Raw genomic sequence first — 19,056 nt, forward strand, 5'->3', positions numbered from 1 at the left:
GGTCATCCTTCGAGAATCTGAGCAAAGAAATGAAGCTCCTCGAACTTCTGTTGGTACTCCAACACGGACAGAGATCCCCGAGTAAGAATCATGAACTCAGCTTCCTTCGCATCTTTTACCGCCTCGGGAAAGTAATTCATACAAAAAGCCTCTTTGAACAACTCCCAAGTTACAACTCCCGCATGCAAACCTTCCAAAACAGGCCGAGTGGAGATCCACCATGCATCGCTTCTTGTTGTAACTTCTGTTCAAAGAACAGAAATCTTCCGAGCTTCCGAGCATTGCGGATGTCGGAAAGCCTTCTCCAACTCACGAAGCCACTTGTTAGGAAACAAGGGGTCCTTGGTAACTCCAATGAAAGTGGGTACTTGCATTTTCGTAAAACTCTCCATCAAAGTAGTATGAGGAGTTCCAGCTAAACCTCCCGCATTCAGGATCGCGGCATGAGGATTCACATTAGCACCAGCCCGGGTCTCATTATGCGGAGTCATGAAACCCACCAACATCTGGTTGAACCGAGAGCCGCTTGTCGCTGCATTATATTGCCCATAATATTGGCAATATCTCGAAAACTTCCAACATTCGGGGCACCGGGTATCTCATGAGTACCCCGATCAACATTTGGTATCTCACCACCTCCATGAGGTATTTCACCACCTCCATGAGGTATCTCACCACCACCATGACCACTGGATTCACCACGCCCACTTCTCAGAGTAACCATTCTGCAAAACTGAGAACATCAAAATACCGAATTTCGAAGTTTCAACATAAACCACAAGTCCAAATGATTTGAAAACTTAAATCATGCTTAAATATATCCATATAGTCATCAAACAATAAACCATAAGGCAAAAATCACATTTTCCAAAAATTCAACAGCAAATGAGGTCTCTGTGACCATTGGTCGAGTGATTGGTCGACCGACCCGATCGACCAATGAGTCGACCAATGCGACGTAATGCGAAAATTCGCATTATAAGCCTCATTTCCACATTCCAACCTCATTCTAACTTCTTCCAAAGGTGAGAGAGCTCTAGGGAAAGTCTCCAAGAGTTCTCACAAGTGTTCTTGAGGTGATTTGGTGCTTCAACAACAACACCACAACACACAATCTTCACAAACAAGGTAAATCTCTCATTCTTTCTTCCATTTTTATCTTCTCATGCTTGCATTTCAATAAAACCATGCTTTACTTGTATCCAATGCTAGAAATCATGCTTAGGAATGCTTAGAAACATATTCCCTAGGTTTTAAACACAATGCCATGCATAGACAACAAGTTTTAACATAATGGTGTTCATCTCGCAAAGTTTTCATACCGAAATCGATATCTTTAGAAAAATTCTGTTTTCTCTCAAACCGCTTGAAAATTTCGCACGAGATCAAATGCTACATGCTCAAGATGACATTGTAGATAGGTCCATACAATTTGATTTAACCAATTTCAACTTTTCAAAAATCCAATTTTGATCTAAATTGCAAAATCCCCAAATTTCCAAGTATTGCGCACATGCTAGTATGTTCAAATCAAATTTCCCCCAAATTTGAAATTTTCCAAAAAAATACGAAAATACCCTTTTGGCTCAAATCTTAAAATAGCACTAACTGGAATTGTCTCTTGTCTCTTTCCACGAGATACCCACTATGCGAGGGGAGGGCGAGGACGAGGTAGAGGTCGTGGTCGCATTGTAGGTGCTCTTAGGGGCAGAGGTCGGGTTCCTTCGAGCCTAGACAGGAGGTTAGGAGACCGGACATGTTTGACACACCTCGGGCCGAGTTCCCGTACGAGGCCTACTTCAGTTACTCGCAATATCGAGATGGGACGTCTACTTCACTTACGCCAGCTCGTAGCCTTTAGGATTCGGCAGAGATTCGACACATTGCAGTGGACTCATCTCTTCACCGAGGATCTGCCGGTATACCCAGAACTAGTGAGGTTGTTCTTCAGCAACCTTACCTACACAAAGGAGGCTCGAGGCCAAGGACATCCACTTAGACTTGTCCTCGGGAGCGTGGTCTTCCGGACTCGGATTCGCTTCTCTACCCGGACACCGGGCCGAGATCTTGCGGGTTCCTTACTATCCACAAAGCAGTGTGTGGATACCCGCAGGAGCAGATCCGGACAGCCATCCGATGCCGTACGAGCTTCGCGAGATATGCTCTACGCTATGGGATAGCCGTCGATGCTTCACTCCGTGGACCAGCGGACGGATGACGGATTCAGCACGGATTATCGGTCGCATAGTCGGCCGAAACATTATGCCGAAAGCCGAACATCACCATCGGGTCACGGTGATGGAGGCCTTAGTCATCTACCGCATCTACATGGGCTTCGAGATCGATCTCTCCTACATCATTCAGCAGGTCATGCCGGGACTTAGTTCTGCGGCCTAGCATGCGGAACCTTTGCTATGGGAGGCTACCGACTTTAATCTTCGGGCATTTCGGGGTGAGTTTCGAGGATACACCAGTGGACACCGGTTCGCAGGGATACTCTATTGGGACTCGGACCATTCGTCGAGATGAGACTGCAGCGATCGAGAGATCTCCTGGTCCGGAGGGTGAGGATGATGATGAATCGGAGGATGAGGATCAGGGGTCGGAGGATGGAGGAGAGGATATCGGTCCCGATAGTGATGATCAGGCCGGAGATGATGCAGATATGCACGAGGCTGAGCCTGTGCATCACGAGTTTCCTTCATCACACTTCGAGGCGGTGGCCCTTCACATGCGTTCCGGAGACTTCGGATCTTGGAGCACAGATGAGATCGATGACTTCCATGCTAGAGAGGATGGAGGTCGACAGGAGCAGATGTACGAGAGGATGGAGTCACGACAGGATAGGATAGAGCATCGGGTGACTCAGCTAGCGGAGGAGTTCAGGAGCATACGAGAGATCGAGAAGATCACCTAGATAGACCGTACCTTAGGATTTCCATTTATGCATTTCGGATGTAATCGTTGTAAAAACTTTTGAAATTAATGAAGTTCATTTTGTTTCCCTTTAATTATTGTATGTTATGCACCTTTCTTTTCCTTGCATTAGTGACATTTGTTCAAGTATAATTATCGTATGTTATTCGGAAATGTTCTGTTATGCCTCAAAGGTCAAGTTTCTAATTCAGTGTTCTATTATTCACTTCTAAGAGTAGAAGAGTCATTTCGGATCAATGACTCGGAATGTTCAGTTATTGTCTTTTGTAGTTAGGATCTCCTCGAACCTTGGGCTCGATACCAATCATCACGCTCTCCCAGCCGGTACCCTATCCGGCATACCCGAGAGTGTGATCCACAGCCCGAAGATCAGGTATCGAGTGATCAACCTCCCACATAAACAATAACATAATCATGAACAATCATAATAAAAGTGCGGAAGATAAACCATAGATCCAATAAAGAAAGAATGAATCATAAATGAATCGGAATAATAGATATAATCGTAGTGTCAAACAGATAAGTAAAATGAGGCAAAAATCCCACTCTACAACCAGCGGAAAAGTAGCTCTAAAAGAATAAACTAGACAAAATCTAATCCCAGTAGCAAGTACATTGGGTAACTAAATTGTTCTCCACTTTATAGACAACATCCTTATAAGTGTAAATCTCATAAATGGCACAAGGACGCTTCCACTCAATGGTCGGACTAAGCATCGTACGGAGCATAACCACTCGCGGGATCTTCAGAGTAATTTTGGTAACCGCAATCACCTTCCCGGAGATATGCCTCTTCGCCTTGCGCTTCTTCATAGGGACCGTCATAGTACTCGAGACTGCAGGATAGTCTAACAAACATTGTACAATAAAGGAATGAGTTTCAAAGAGACTCGATAAGGCGATTAAAATCCATAATAACATAAATGGCAGGATTCCGAACAAACATAAATGCAATATGATATGAGACAAACAATGAATGAATGAATCTAACTCTATGTATGCTGGTCTCTATTGGCGGACATGCTTTAAGTCATAGCACCGTACTTCTTTAGGAAAGTCCACTCACATCCTCAACCATTTAAGATATCTTGGATTCTCTCACGGATCATTTCACCGGTCTTGAGCAGCCGATTGGTAATGGGTCCTTCATCCCTCGGGACAAACCATGGCGGGGGTTAAGTCAACACACTCTCTCACAACCATTTGGTATAAGTACTAGCGCATGTCGGGGAAAAAACCTAGCCAAATGCAAGTCTTCTACTTAGTTACATCAAGTCGATCCAGGATACGTCCATTCCTCGTCCCAGCACGATCCTTTCCGGTATCCTTCACACTAGAGTCCTCATAGTCCCCGACTACGGACTCATCAACCCTATTGGTTATCCACATATGGTAAACGGGAAGCTCTCACGTCCTCTCACGGGTTGGTTACCGGTCTTAAGCGCCCGTGAGCCCAAGTCTAACCATATGCAACCCTACCAATAAATGGCCCCCACAATGTGATTCCTGTCCTCTCACGGGTTGGTTACCGGTCTTGAACGCCCATGAATCCCCATTGCTACCACGGGTCGTTCGGTCTCAATACCCCTCCGATTAGGGTCTGACATAACAGAACATCCTAGCCAAACACTACTAGACAATCCTAGATATGTCATCCAACAGTTTAGGAAGGTGTCCAGAGGGCATCTCCGGAAACATCCCATAATATTCCCGTAGTAGTCCAAGGACAGAAGTGTCAAAAGGACACCTCTCCTTTCCAAACCATACTTAAGCATACACATGCATCAATTCATATCATCACATATATGGTAACTTCATATATGGAAAGAAATCAATAATTACAATCACTTGTATATAATTGGTAAGTAAATCACACATGAATCAATTTAATATGAATAAGTAATGCTACTGTAATCAAAGTTATGCAACAGTAGTATATCATTGTAAGAATCTAATTTAGGAAACATGTCAATGATATTCAAATATAGAAACTAGATTCATGCTATCTATGTAATTAAGGAAATAACCATCCTTATCTCTTATAACTCGTAAAGGAATCCTAAGAAATCAAGTAAGATCTTGGAAAACTTGAGAAGAAGGTCCTAAACAAGTATATACAACATATTAGGAAAGATCCCTAACAGAAAAGATACCAAAACATCCGACACAGACCAATTCCGGAGTTGCTGTACTCATTGGTCGAGTGGATTGGTCGACTAGCCCAGTCGACCAATCAGTCGACCAATGCAGACAGTAGCCTAAAAAAAAACAGAGTTTTAAGATATGAAATCCGAATTTGGTGGTTCAAAAGGGTACTAATCAAGGGGTAAACTACATCAGTAGTATTCTAACATATAGGGGACCTCAAAACACCAATCAATTCAAGACTTCAAGATCCAAATTAGGAAACAAAAAGTTACCATAATTAGATCAACCATGGATCTTGATGAATTCGAAATAGAAATCAAAGACAAAAACAATAGGAGAATGGATCATTGCTTCAGGTAAAGGTATCATGAAAAACATACTTAGATCTTCAATGAAAAAGGCTTAGAAGCATAAATCTAAATAAGGAAATAAAACCTACCATATATGTAACTACCATGCTTCATGAAGAACACATAGTATGGTAGAAGAGAACAACTAGAGATTGACAGATCATGGATCATGGAAAGAAAACACAGTAATTAACTACTAACATGATCAATATAGAAGATCCAAAGAGATCAGAATTCAAATCAGAAGTTTAACAAGATTAGATCATGGTTTGATCATGATTCTTTCAAAAGCTTGCAATGATCATGGTTAAGATCATTGTTCTAGCCTCAAATCCTTAGGATGATCATGAGAACATGTTCAGAGATGTTTGCAACAGAGAATGCAGCATCTCTTCTACTGTCTCAACTCAAAAAGGAAAGAAAAACAAAGATGGAGGAGAAGAAGAGAGAGTAGACATACCTTTTGATGCAAAAGGAAGAGTTTCGACGAAGATCCGTCAAGAAAACACCAAGGATGCAAGGGAGATGACTTGCAGAGGTCTTTGGTTCGTTCCAGAGAGTTTGGAGGCAGCAAATACGAAGTGGACTCGAGATTGGACTTAAATAGAGCAAGAAAAACCTAATTGCCAAAGACAGCACTCATTGGTCGAGTGGATTGGTCGACTGGCCCAGTCGACCAATCAGTCGACCAATGCTGACAGCAAGACCAAAATAGGGAATTGAAGGCCCAGATCAAATCCAATCCTAAAGGGGTTTTGCACACATGTCAAGTGACTTACCTAATAGGTAGAAATGCCTTCAAACCAAGATAGAGAGCACTCCAAGTCCATCAACTAATCCGATCTTCATCAAGATTCAGTTTCCATAAATAGAACTTCATCAACAACTTTCATGGATTCAAAGCCAGACACCAAGTCCTCCACTGGGATGGCCCAAAGCTGACTTCTTACTTTACTTCGGGTCACTGGACCTGCAAATAACAAGGTTTCCGGGTCAAGGTTAGGGCTGGGTTTTACATTAGGTGATTTTGGATATGTTCTCTGATCTCTTATTTGAAGACTATAAGTTCGGATTACGAGGTGAGTATTCCAACTCACAATATGCCTATTTACATGTCTTTATGTATTATGACATGAATGCATGATTTAGCTACTGTTATGTTAGTTTCCATTATGATATGAATGCTGTAAGTACAATAGGATCTTATTTCCTTATTTACTTTATGTACTTGATCATGAATGAATACTTATTCATGTATGTTTCTTATTCATTTATTTAATCTTGTTTTATTATACTCTTCTATTTTATGAGATATCTGTCGTGGATGATATGACTGAATTATGAATGTGATTGTTTAGGTATGATTTGGAATTGGGGAATGTCCTTTTGACATTCCTGTCATTGGACATCATTGGGGATAGTATGGGATATTTCCAATGTTGCCCTTTGACACTTTCCCAAATTATTGGTTGTCATACCTAGGACTTGTCTAGCAGTGTTTGGCTAGGATATTCCCTGTTATATCAGACCCGATTCGGAAGGGTATTGAGACCGAAGACCCGTGGTAGCAATGGGGATTCTTGGGCACTCAAGACCGGTAACCAACCCGTGAGGGGACATGAATCACATTGTGGGGGCCATTTATGGGAAGGGTTGCATATGGATAGACTTGGGCTCATGGGTGCTCAAGACCGGTAACCAACCCATGAGGGGACATGAGAGCTTCCCGTTTACTATATGTGGATGACCTATAGGGTTGATGAGTCCGTATTTGAGAGAGTCGGTTACGCTGACTCTAGTGTGAAGGATACCGGAAAGGATCCCGAGAGGGGAGGAATGGACGTATCTGGATCTGAGTTGATATGACTAAGTAGAAGACTTGCATTGGGCTAGGCTTTGCCTTGACATGCGCCAATACTTAGACCAAACGGTTTTGTGAGAGAGCGGTGACTTAAACCCCAGTCAAGGTTGTCCGTAAGGTGTACCGACCCATTACCAACCGATGATGTGTGATTGAGACCTTCCCAAAGAAGTATGGTGCTATGACTTAAAGCATGTCTGCCAATAGAGACCAGCATACATACATAGAGTTAGAAGCATATTTGCATATATTGTTTCATATCATTGCATATATGTTTGCTTGTGAATACATGTGAAGATGCTTATTGTGTTTGGTTTACTTGCTAAGTTCTTTTGAGCTTACCCTTTGGGGGACTTGTTTTTAGATGACATTGCAGGTAAGAAAGAGAACCCGTACACCAGCACGGAGAACCTTTCCGTACATGGTACACCTTCGGATGTCCTTGGACAAGGTAATGAACAGCGAGGCAGCCAACACTCGGATTTGGGCTGCACTGACGACCCCCATTGACGGCAGTCGGCATCGTCTTATTCGCCGATGGGATCGTGCACTAGATGCTGATCTGAAGCTTCAAGAGCATGACCCTAAAGTGAAGAGGATGAAGACTGAAGAAGAAGAAGAGCCGACTGAAAATGTGGATTAGATTCTCTTGTTTCTTCTAGACTTTTATTTTAATTGTATTAGCTTAGAGCTTACTTTAGATTTCGATCTACCTTCCGCATATGTTGTGGGGTATATTTCTGCTATACTCTACAGTTGTCTTTTGATTTGTTATCTTGTTATTCCGCACTCTGATATTCTTTAGTGATGCTTCTGTAATCCTTTCTTGACTTTTATTAGTAAAATACTTGAATACAATGATTTGTTCTTGCTTTTGATTATGTTATTGTGCTAAATGGATATGATCGTTCCTAAACTTGATCTTTTGGGCTGTGGATCACTCCCCCGGATAACCCAGATAGGGTATAGGCTGGGTGTATTTGGGCGGGATGTGACAGAGACAATAACAGTGGTCTTCCCAGTGTCTCCTTCAGGTCTTTGAATGCTTTCTAACATTTCTTAGTCCCTTGCTACCCCTCAAATCTTTGAGTGCTTTGAAAAAAGGTAGGCACTTTTCTCTCGACTGTGAAATGAAACGATTCAACGCGGCTACTCTCCCCGTTAAGCATTGCATATCCCGAACAGTTTTGGGGGCTTCCATATCAATTAAAGCTTGTATTTTGGCTGGGTTAACCTCAATACCTCTTTGTGATACCATGAAGCCCAAGAATTTTCCTGACGAAACTCCGAAGGCACACTTCTCCGGATTCAGCTTCATTTGGTATTTTCGCAGCACTGAAAATACCTCTGTTAAATCTTCAAATGTTTTGTTCTCGCAGTGCTCTTTACCAACATATCATCAACATAGGCTTCCACATTGTTCCCGATCAAGTCTTTGAAGATTTTGTTGACAGCCCTCTAGTAAGTAGACCCTGCATTCTTCAGGCCAAACGGCATGACTTTATAATAGAGCTCTCACGATCAGTCATGAAAGCCGTAAACTTTTCGTCCTCCTTGTTCATGAGGATCTGGTTGTATCCTGAGTATGCATCGATGAGACTCAATGTTTCATATCCTGCTGTTGCATCTACCAACAAATCAATCCTGGGCAACGGCTAACAATCTTTAGGGCAGGCCTTGTTGAGATCCGTGTAATCTGTACACATACTTCACTTTCCATTTGCCTTTTTGACCATTACCACGTTTGCCAACCAGATTGGGCATTCAATGGGTTCAATGAAACCAGAGCTCTTTAATTTTTCAACTTCACCCCAAATGGCTTCGTATTTTTCCATGGAGAAATTTCTCCTCTTCTGAATAATTGGTTTCATCTTTGGATCTATCCAAAGTTTGGCTTCTGCAACTTGTCGATCAATTCCTGGCATGTCATCCGCAAACCACGCGAACACATCACTATTTTGTTAAAGAAAAGACTTCAGCTCTTTGAATTCTTCCAGCTGCTCAAACCCGATATAAGTAACTCTTCTTTCATCATCGGGATACAACTGGATTTGTTCTAACTTTTCTACCGGCTTGGGCCTTTGCATTTCCGCCTTGTCCCGATCATCTCGTACTTTAATTGGTAACGCAGTTACCTTTCTCGAGCCCTCCTTATCTTTTAAATATGCAACATAACATTGCCAAGAAATTCTCTGGTCAGATGAAACTTGACCGATTCTCATCTCTGTCGAGAATTTTATTTTCAGGTGCCTCGTCGAAACAATAGCTCCTAACTTTGATAAGGATGGTCTCCCGAGGATGACGTTGTAAGCTGGGAGATCTCGAACCACTAAGAAATTTACTCAAACAGTAGCCTCCTTGGGGAAGCTTCCAAGTGACAGGTCCAATTGGACCGATCCTTCCTCTATTGCAGACGATGCTGCAAAGGCATATAAATGTGTGGATGATGGCTCCATCAAGTCTTCATCCACCTTAAGCTTCTGATAAGCTGCATAAGATAAAAGGTCTGCGGCAGACCCGGTGTCAACTAACACCCTATGTACTTCACGGTGCGCAATCTCTACCTTGATGACTATGGCATCATCATGAGGTAAACAGACACCTCTTTCATCTTCTTCGCCGAAGGTGATCGAACCCTCACCATTCGGCCTTTTACGCTTCTGCGTTTCTCCAATCCCAACAAACTTGGATTTTGCTTTCAGCTTCCGGAGTGACTCGGGTTCGGGACCTCCGAAAATTGTTAGGATTGGTGATCGAGTAGTATCGATCACCTCCTTACCTTTCTTAGACTGAGGAGCCTTCATTGTTTGGTCTGCACTAACCGAACGGTCCTTTTTTACAGTTGCGTCTCGTGGTTCCTCTCGTCTTCTGCTGACGAAATTGGACAAGTGTCCTTGGGATATCAATCTCTCGATTTCTGCCTTCAAATGTCTGCAATCATTGGTATAATGACCGTAATCATTGTGGAAACGGCAATACCTTTCTCGATCCTGCTCTCCAAGCTTTGTGGGAAGCTTTGGAGGCCACTTCAAGATATTTTGCTTCTTGATAATATTTAAAATATCAGCCCGAGGAGTATTCAATGGATTACACTCGCTTTTGTCGGGAGATCTTTGCCACCACGCCTGACGAGGCTTTCCAACCCGATCACGAACATTCTGCTTCAGCTTCTGCTTGTTCTCAGGAGCCTTCTGCTCTTTCACAGGGTCTTTACTGTCCCTCTGGCATGCGTCTAGGATCTCTGTGACCTCTGCCTGCTTTTGGCATCTCTGCACCAATTCAGCATAAGTTATAAGCATATCTTGAAGTAATAACTCCAAGAGTCGTCGGTTTGTGAGTCCAGTGAACAAAGCAGTTTTAGCTACTTGCTCATCTTGATTCTCTATCTCCGTTGTAATTCTGTTGAATCTTTTCAGGTATTCCCGAATCGATTCATTCTTCCCTTGTCTAATAGTAAACAAGGTCTCCTCGGTCTTTTCGATCTGGATTCCACTCTGGAATAGTCCTATGAATTTGCGTGCCAATTCGTCAAAATCCACGATCTTTCCCGACGGGAGATTTGAGAACCATTTCGTGCAGCTCCCCAGTCAAGGACGAACCAAAGACCCTGCAGAGTATTTCATCAGAATTACCTGCAACTGCCATAGTCTGTTGATAATAACTAATGTGGGCCGTGGGATCTCCCGAACCGTCGAACATGGAAAAAGTTGGCAGACGGAAATTGTGAGGAAACTGATATCCGGCAATGGGCCCGGCAAACGGAGTCTTTCGAATAACCGAATAGATATCATCGGTTATCCTCCCTTTCGCTAGTTGTCCGAGTTTTTGATTGATATTGGCCAATTCTTGACCAATATGTGCTGACCGATCCTCGACAACACGATCACTCCCTTGAGCAACACGATCATTATCTCAAACGACACAATCATTCTCTCGAGCAACACGTCTGATAGTTGGTGAGTGAGTTCGTACTCCTGCACCCAACCTTGTATTTGAATTGGTTGTACTTCCTTGCGGTCCGTTGTACCGATCGTCTCGCCTAGGGAGATCTTCAGTTCTCCTAGGCTCTTTTGCTCGTAATCGGTTGTCCTCCCGAAAATTTTGACCGACATTCTGCTCATGGATCAGTCTTTGATCCCGTTGTGACGATGATCGGGTGCTTGTGGTATCACCACTTGTCTGGTCAGCACACGGAGTGCCTGACTTATCTCCAACATCTAGAGTTTCATTTGATCCAATTGATATTGTAGTGGATCCGGAGGATTATTACCTCCTTGACCCCTATCAACTTCAAGGGGTCGACTTTCCTCTGGAATATCTGGATTGTTTACTCCGGGAATTTGAACGCCAGCATCTCCGTGTGCAGCAGCAGCTGCTGCTGCCGCTGATCTAGTCACCATAGCTTTCTGAAACGTTTCCCACAGACGGCGCCAAATGATGCGTCCAAAATCTACTCAGCTCTTAGATCTCCTGAGAGTAACCTGCAAAATAAAGCTTCAAATGTGGCCCGACCGCTGGGATTGGGAGTCCACCTCCGAAGGCTAAGTCAGAACTTAATCACAAACGGCTCTGCTAGAGCACAGAGCTAAGGAATGAATAACAAGAATACAATTTAGATAATAAGCATCTGAGTGTTTTCGTCTGTCCTCTACTTTGTGAGTAGGTGATGTCTTATATAGAGTGTTCCTTTGAATTTCCATCGTTGGATGTATTTGAGCCTTCTTCGGATAGTCATTGGATCTTATTAGATATAGATCTGTTGAGTGATAGACTTCTACTAGTTTGGACTAGTAGATGACTCCTAGGATAACCTGATTGTTATTTGGTGGTTATCCGTATGATAGCGATGAGTGACAGCCGCCGGAAACTATTAGCTGTCATTAGGTTGATTAACCTATTCCGAACGTATCGGATTAAGCGTGCTTGTGATTGAGTAGGTTTTCTTACTCAGCAAGCTATCTCCTGGAACCAGCTCGCTCTGAAGCGAGTCAATTCATTTCGTCCCGACCAGAGTCGAGGGTCGAACCAAGAATGAACCAAGTTCGGTCATATTTTCTCCATATCACCTATATAAACCAATGACCTACGTGGAGAAGAGGTAACTGAATCATTTCCCCCATTCCATCTTTCAATTAAGCTCTGCAACTCATCAAGGTTTTTTGGTGGTACACTTATTACTTAACCATCGGAGGTGGCTACCCAACTGCTAAGTTGCCCCATGTCTTACATTTGTTTTGCAAGCCTTCGATGGTTGAACAAATCTAAGATGCATCAGACACTCAGATTTCCTTCGAAAAGAGAAGCCAAAATATTCAAGTCATTGAGTTTATTTGACACCTTAAATGAAACTAAGAGCAAATTCTTCAGAAATGCGGCGATCCCAATCACTATAGCTGATAAAATGCATTTAATCCTTTTGTTTGTAAATGTCAATATTTCTAGTCAAGTTTCAGTAAGAAAACAAAAAAAACTCTCTGTCAAGAGGTCTATCAGTTGTCTTTTAGTGATATATTAGTGGTCATTCAGCTCAACACGGGATAAGAGAGTGGACATGATCAACTATATAATATAATCCTTAATCTATACCTTGTTTTTAATAATTCTTAAGAGATATTCTTCAAGATCACTTTAAAATAATTAAAATAAACCAGAAAATACCATTGCAAACCAGATAACTAGCTCAAGCTTACAGCTGCTGCTCATAGATTTTATCCTCAGAAAAAGTTGAAGAAAAAAATGACTGCTACTCACATAGCTACAGAATTCTTTTTTCCTTTTCATAAGGCATAACCAAAGAATTTCTTTCTATAAGCGGTTTACGGAAAAGAAAAACTATAAGCGGTTTTTGTCAGGTAATGGGCAGTTTCGGCATTAAGATTAACAATTATCTAGATAAGAATGAGAACGCACGAACAAAAGAACTATATTCTCTTTCAACCATAACACCCACGTGTCACCAAGTGAAATGATTGGTCTTCCGGTGACAGATGGAGTTTGTGAAGAAGAAACCAGAAACTTGCGTTAATAATAATATATAAAAGCGCCGGCTTAAACATAATAATCTCGAAAGTATCAAATCAAGTGGCGACTTTGGTCTTCTTATTTTCAGCGATTGATCTGGAAACGCGGTTCTTATCCAGAAAGAGAAGATTGTGATCTAGTGAGCAAAAGAGAAAGAGTATATATATATTGGTCAAGATCAGTTGATTTATCAAAAAGACTAGCAGTGAGAAAGAGTTTTCTGTTTTCTAGAGATGATTTTGGTGGCCATCGTTGCAGAGCTAATGGAGGAGTATACAGTTCTGCTTGCTAGGGTTTTGGAGCATCTTTTCCATGAAGCTCCGTTTCCAAGGCGGATGCGATTTCTCATTCTCAGTAATCTTCCTTTTGTGTCTCCTCCGACAAGCAGTCCAAGGATGATTCGAGCAGCGGCATAGGGAATTAGTAGCCCTTCTGTACTTTCTCTGATTTTTGTTTCTTTTTCTCCTTTTTTTTTTTTTTTTTTTCTTTCCTGTTTTTCTGTTTTTGATTTTTTTGATTTGGGGAGAGATTATACTTTGTATATGAAGAGTAGTATGTAAATATCGTTTGTTCAGAACTAACCTTTATTCAATAGTTACGGATGATTTCGGCTATTATAGATCAGATTTTCATGTAAGGCAGCTCAGAGGTTGAACTGATCATTATTTTCTTCTTAAGTCTTCTTTGCTCTCAAACTCTTCCTCTGCGTTTGGGTTTTGTTGTATAGAAGCAAATTAATCTCTTAATTACCTTCCTTCTTTGGTTCTTCTTCTGAGTCCATCTCAAATCTCTAAATTTGGTCGAACACCGGATTAGTCCGGCCAAACCCTTGAAAACGGGTTGGAAAAAAAAAAAAAAAAATTCTCTGGAAGAAGGTGGGTTGGGTGGGGCCGTATGGGTAATTGCTCTGGTGGTGAATCTGAGAAGATTGGGGTTGGGGTTTGTATTTCTGAAGCCTCTTTCTGGGTATGACCGAGTTAGGAGTGAGGTTTGCTTCTAACAGAAACCCAACTGAGAATGAGTTTACAACTGTATGATTGAACAGTTAATCGACAAAAAGAGGTCTGAATTTGTTTTTTTTTTTTTTTAAATTCAAGCACGAGTTATCATCAAAATGGAGTTGAAGAAATGACCCGACTTTGAGAATGACCATTGCCTCACGAGGCATCAGTTTTGAGCTTATTGGAGGAATGATTGGGGACATGGAGAATCTGTTCCTGAAACGAGCTGGTCCGCAATGTGATTAATTTTTGGGTGGTGATGCGTCCAAAATCTGCTCAGTCCTTAGATCTCCTGAGAATGACCAGCAAAAATGAACGTCAGTTGTGGCCCGACCGTTGGGATCGGGAGTCCACCTTCGAAGGTTAAGTCAGCTGATGAACTTAATCACAAACGGCTCTGCTGGAGCACAGAGCTAAGGAATGAATAACGAGAATACGATTTAGATTGTATGTGTCCTTCTACCTTGTGAGTAGGTGATGTCCTATATAGAGTGTACCTTCGAATCTCCTTCGTGGATGTATTTGAGCCTTCTTCGGATATTCGTCAGATCTTAACGGATAGATCCATTGAGTGATAGATCCCTACTGGGTTGGACTAGTAGATGACCCTTTGATAATACGATCGTTATATGGTAGTTATCCATATAATAGCGATAAGTGACAGCCGCCAAATGCTGTTACCCGTCTCTTTGTCGAATAGCCTATTCCGATCATAGCGGATTAGGGCGTGCTTGTGACTGAGTTAGTTTTCTTCCTCAACAAGCTATCTTCTGGAGCCGGCTCGCTCGAAAGCGAGTCGATTCCTTTCGTTCCGACCGAAGTCGAGGGTCGAACCAAGATTGAACCAGGTTTGGTTATATTTTCTCCATATCATGAGCCCCCCAGACCAAGCGTTCGGACGATCCTAAGGGCTTGGTTTTTAACTGGGTTCTCTTTCGAACAATAGTTTTGCATAATCCTTAACCCATTAAATGTCATATCACATTTAATGCAGCTGTGTTGCTTTTTCCTCGAACATTGTGAGTATTTTCACTTTTTGTGGGGGTGACGCCACATGTCCTTTGTAGCCGAAACTATCGTTGCTCACGAAATTGAAACAACGGTTTCTAAACGCCTATTTTTGATTCATGAGTTCAAACTTTTGAACCGTCTCCAAATCTCGATCGTTGATGTTGAGTCCATCTCGATCGTACACATCCTCGAACACTCGTGCAAGTGCTTAAAAGTGGTTTGTTGTCTTCGTATGTTTCATTTTCTTTGTCTGGAATTTTGAAACCTCATCGTCTTCTTCGCGCCCTAACGATCTTCTCCCTCTCAAGCATTCTGGTTCAATGATTCAGTAAGTCTACTGACTCCTTTGCAAAATTTACTTTCGTCTCCAGGTTTCTTTTTTCTTGCTAGAAACCACAATTAGACTTTTTAGTAATGGAGGGCGGTAGGGTTTCTTCTGAAATTTCTCCTGGACTTAGGGCCGGTAAGGGCGATACTGGCAATGAGGCCTTTGCCTCTATCCCCTCTGAGCATTTTGATTGTGACAAGAAAACCCTAACTGCTCTCTGGGCGTGACTTCGCGAAGTTAGCCAACAAAGAAAAGCAGAAGAAAATGCTGAGGCTTCTTCTGCCCTTCCTGAGTTTGGACCATCTAAGACTCCGAAGGTGACTGCCGAATCCTCTGGGCAGTCCAAACAACCTATCAAGTCCACTAATGGACCTGGTTCTGTTGCTTCCACCTTTACTAAGGAAAGCCTCCCTTTAGCCATCCAACGCTTCGACTTTCCTTCCTCGTACCATCTTAGGGCTCCCACTTCTGATAAGAGGATTGATTTGATCCTTCCTAGCAAATTTTCCCTGTATATAGATATACTCTGGAAAGCAGAGTTTGCTTTCCCTTCTTCAATACTTTGTTTTCAGCTGTTCTAAATCATTGGGACATTTGTCCCGGAATGCTTCTTCCCAATAGCTGGCATCTCATCGTCGGCTTCTTGGGTTTATGTTTTGAACTCGGCATCATACATTCTCTTCCTCTTTTTGTACATTTTCATGTTCTTTCTATTTCCCATCCTTCTGGCTGGGTTGTGCTTTCCAAGCGCAACAAAGTTGAGCTTGACTGGTCGGGCAGCATTCTTGCTAGGGGAACCTGCCCTTCCTATGAAACCCAGGACTAACCTTGACCAGGAAACCCTGTTGTTTGTAGGTCGGACAACTCGAAGTAAAGCAAGAAGTCAGTTATGGGCCATTCTAGTGGAAGACTTGGTGGCTGGCTTGGAATCCATAAGTGTTGATGTCAGTGTTCCATTTATGGAAACTGCACCTTGATGAAAATGGAATTAGTTGATAGACTTGGAGTGCTCTCTGTCATGGTTCAAAGGCATTTCTACCTACTAGGTAAGTCACTTAATGTGTGTGCAAAACCCCTTTATGTTTGGATTTGATCTGAGCTTTCATTTCCCTGTTCTGGACTTGCTGTCATGATTGACTCATTGGTCGATTGGACCAGTCGACCAATCCAATCGACCAATGAGATCTAATTGTGCTAATTAGGTCTTTGCTTGCTCTATTTAAGTCCAATCTGTAATATCTAGCCCTATTCTAACCTTGACCCTAACCCGGATCCACTGTTGTATTTAGGCCGGAAGACCCGAAGCGGTGGTAGAAGAGACTTGTGGACCCTTCTGATTGATAACTATGATGCGAAGACCGAGCCCATGGACATTGACGATGATAGCCCTTGTTTAAATGCATTGTCAGTGTTTAAGGAAAGTCTGCGCATCGGAGAAGATTGATTTAGTTGAAGTACTTAATGACCTCTCGTGCACAATCCGAAGGTATTCCCCGAAACTAGACTTCTTGATTGAATTGTAGAAGAAAACCTCACTCAATTTGACCTTGTATAGCCTTTCAAAACCCCACTTGAAGTTGTTGAACTAAACCTGTTTTTCTGCTGAAAAATATTTTGGTCGATCCTCTTTGGTCGATGCCATCGACCGAAGACCATCGACCAAAGTTTCCCAGTCAGCCAAGTTAATGATTCCATGGAATATTCTCTTTTCTAATTATTATAACCTCGAGCCTTGAGCCCTATTGCAATCATTCACTCCTGAAAACGTGGGGGGAGCTTCCCAAAGTAACTCCTAGGCATATGTGAAGGATACTCCACCAAAAACACATTGTTTATCATTGATTCTTGCCTCCATCTTTAACATCAAGGTATGAATCATCATTACACTCTCTATTCTACCTTTTTCTATTCTTTTCTATTCCTCTCTTGCTATTGAGACATTGGAGATGGTGCTGCAACCTTGCAACCATCACTCCAAGTGTCCACTCAAGCTTAACCTATGATTTCCTTAGCCATCTATTGATGCTATGCCCCCATCTCAAGCCTAGCATATGTATTCCTTGATTTTCCTCTTAACATCATGCCATTTTGTACAAAAGTGAGTTGTATGGTATGCTATGTTCATATTTATCACTATCACATGACTCCAATCGAATTTCTATAAGTTCCCCTAGCTATTGCATGTTATTTCTATGTCAATGCAATCAATCCCAATTCATGCCATGATGCTTGTCTCTTGAACTTGATAGCTCAAATTGGGGCTTTCTATTTAGACCATTGGATTATGTTATTTTCTTGATTTATAGTGTCCTCATATTGTTCTTAAGCATTCCTCCAAGTTTCAGATTGATCTGAACCCCGGAAAACCAATTTCGGATGAAAACCCCCAAAATCCACTATTCTGTCCCGAAGAGAATTTTTGTCGATCCTCTTTGGTAGATGGCATCGACCAAAGACCATCGACCAAAGTTGTTGCTGACAGCAACTTTAGCCAGTTTAGACCCATTTCACATACGATCTTTCCGATTTCTTCTCTAACTTATTATTGATGTTTGTTTAGGGTTTTAACAATTCTTTTGGACCAATTTCTTGGTATTCTCAATTCATCATCAACTCAACCCAAGGTAAGCATGGTTATCTCCATAAACAATATAGGCCATCAACTTATGAATTGTGTTCTTACTTAAAGAATAGAATCTCTTGATTACTTTTAATTATCATAAGACTGTTAGACATGTGTTAGGACAGTAGCATCGGAATTCTTATACTCTTGTCATGTTAAATTATTATTGATTACTTATGTCTATGATGATTCATTTCAATATCATGATTTAACTTTTATTATGAAGATGTATTGGATGCATGAGAAATGATGAATTTGAATATGTGATTGCCTACGTATAACTTGGAATTGGGGAGTGTCCTATTGACACTTCTGTCCTTGGGCATCGGAGGGAATAGTATGGGATGTTCTCCGAAGGTCCCTGTCGACACTTTCCCGGGTTATTGGATGACATACATAGGATTGTCTAGTTGGGTGGCTAGGATTGTCCTTGTCATGTTAGACCCAAATCGGAAGGGCATTGAGACCGAACAACCCGTGGTAGTGTATGGTTTGATGGGCACTCTAGGCTGGTAACCAATCCGGTAGGGGACATAAACCATGCTACGGATACCTGAAAGGGGCCATTTATTGGTAGGGTTGCAAATGGCTAGACTTGAGCTGACGGGCGCTCAAGACCAGTAACCAATCCGTGAGAGGACGTGAGAGCTTCCCGTTTACTATTTGTGGATGACCAATAGGGTTGATGAGTCCGAAATCTGGGATTTTGCTGACTCTAGTGTGAAGGATACTGGAAAGGATCTCCGGGGGGAGGAATGGACGTATCTGGATCTGAC

General features: G+C 42.1%; 1 protein-coding gene across 1 annotated transcript; it reads left to right on the top strand.

Annotated features, from left to right (window-relative positions):
- Positions 1-13,373: 13,373 nt before the first annotated feature.
- Positions 13,374-13,986, top strand: LOC149024157 (uncharacterized). The gene has a single exon (XM_089142896.1). The coding sequence runs from the start codon at positions 13,551-13,553 to the stop codon at positions 13,731-13,733; it is 183 nt and encodes a 60-aa protein (XP_088999022.1). The 5' UTR covers positions 13,374-13,550; the 3' UTR covers positions 13,734-13,986.
- Positions 13,987-19,056: the final 5,070 nt, after the last annotated feature.

This window comes from Hakea prostrata, chromosome 2 (assembly GCF_041222555.1).
Source record: "Hakea prostrata isolate BN-2017 chromosome 2, UWA_Hpros_2, whole genome shotgun sequence".
Classification (NCBI taxonomy): domain Eukaryota; kingdom Viridiplantae; phylum Streptophyta; class Magnoliopsida; order Proteales; family Proteaceae; genus Hakea; species Hakea prostrata.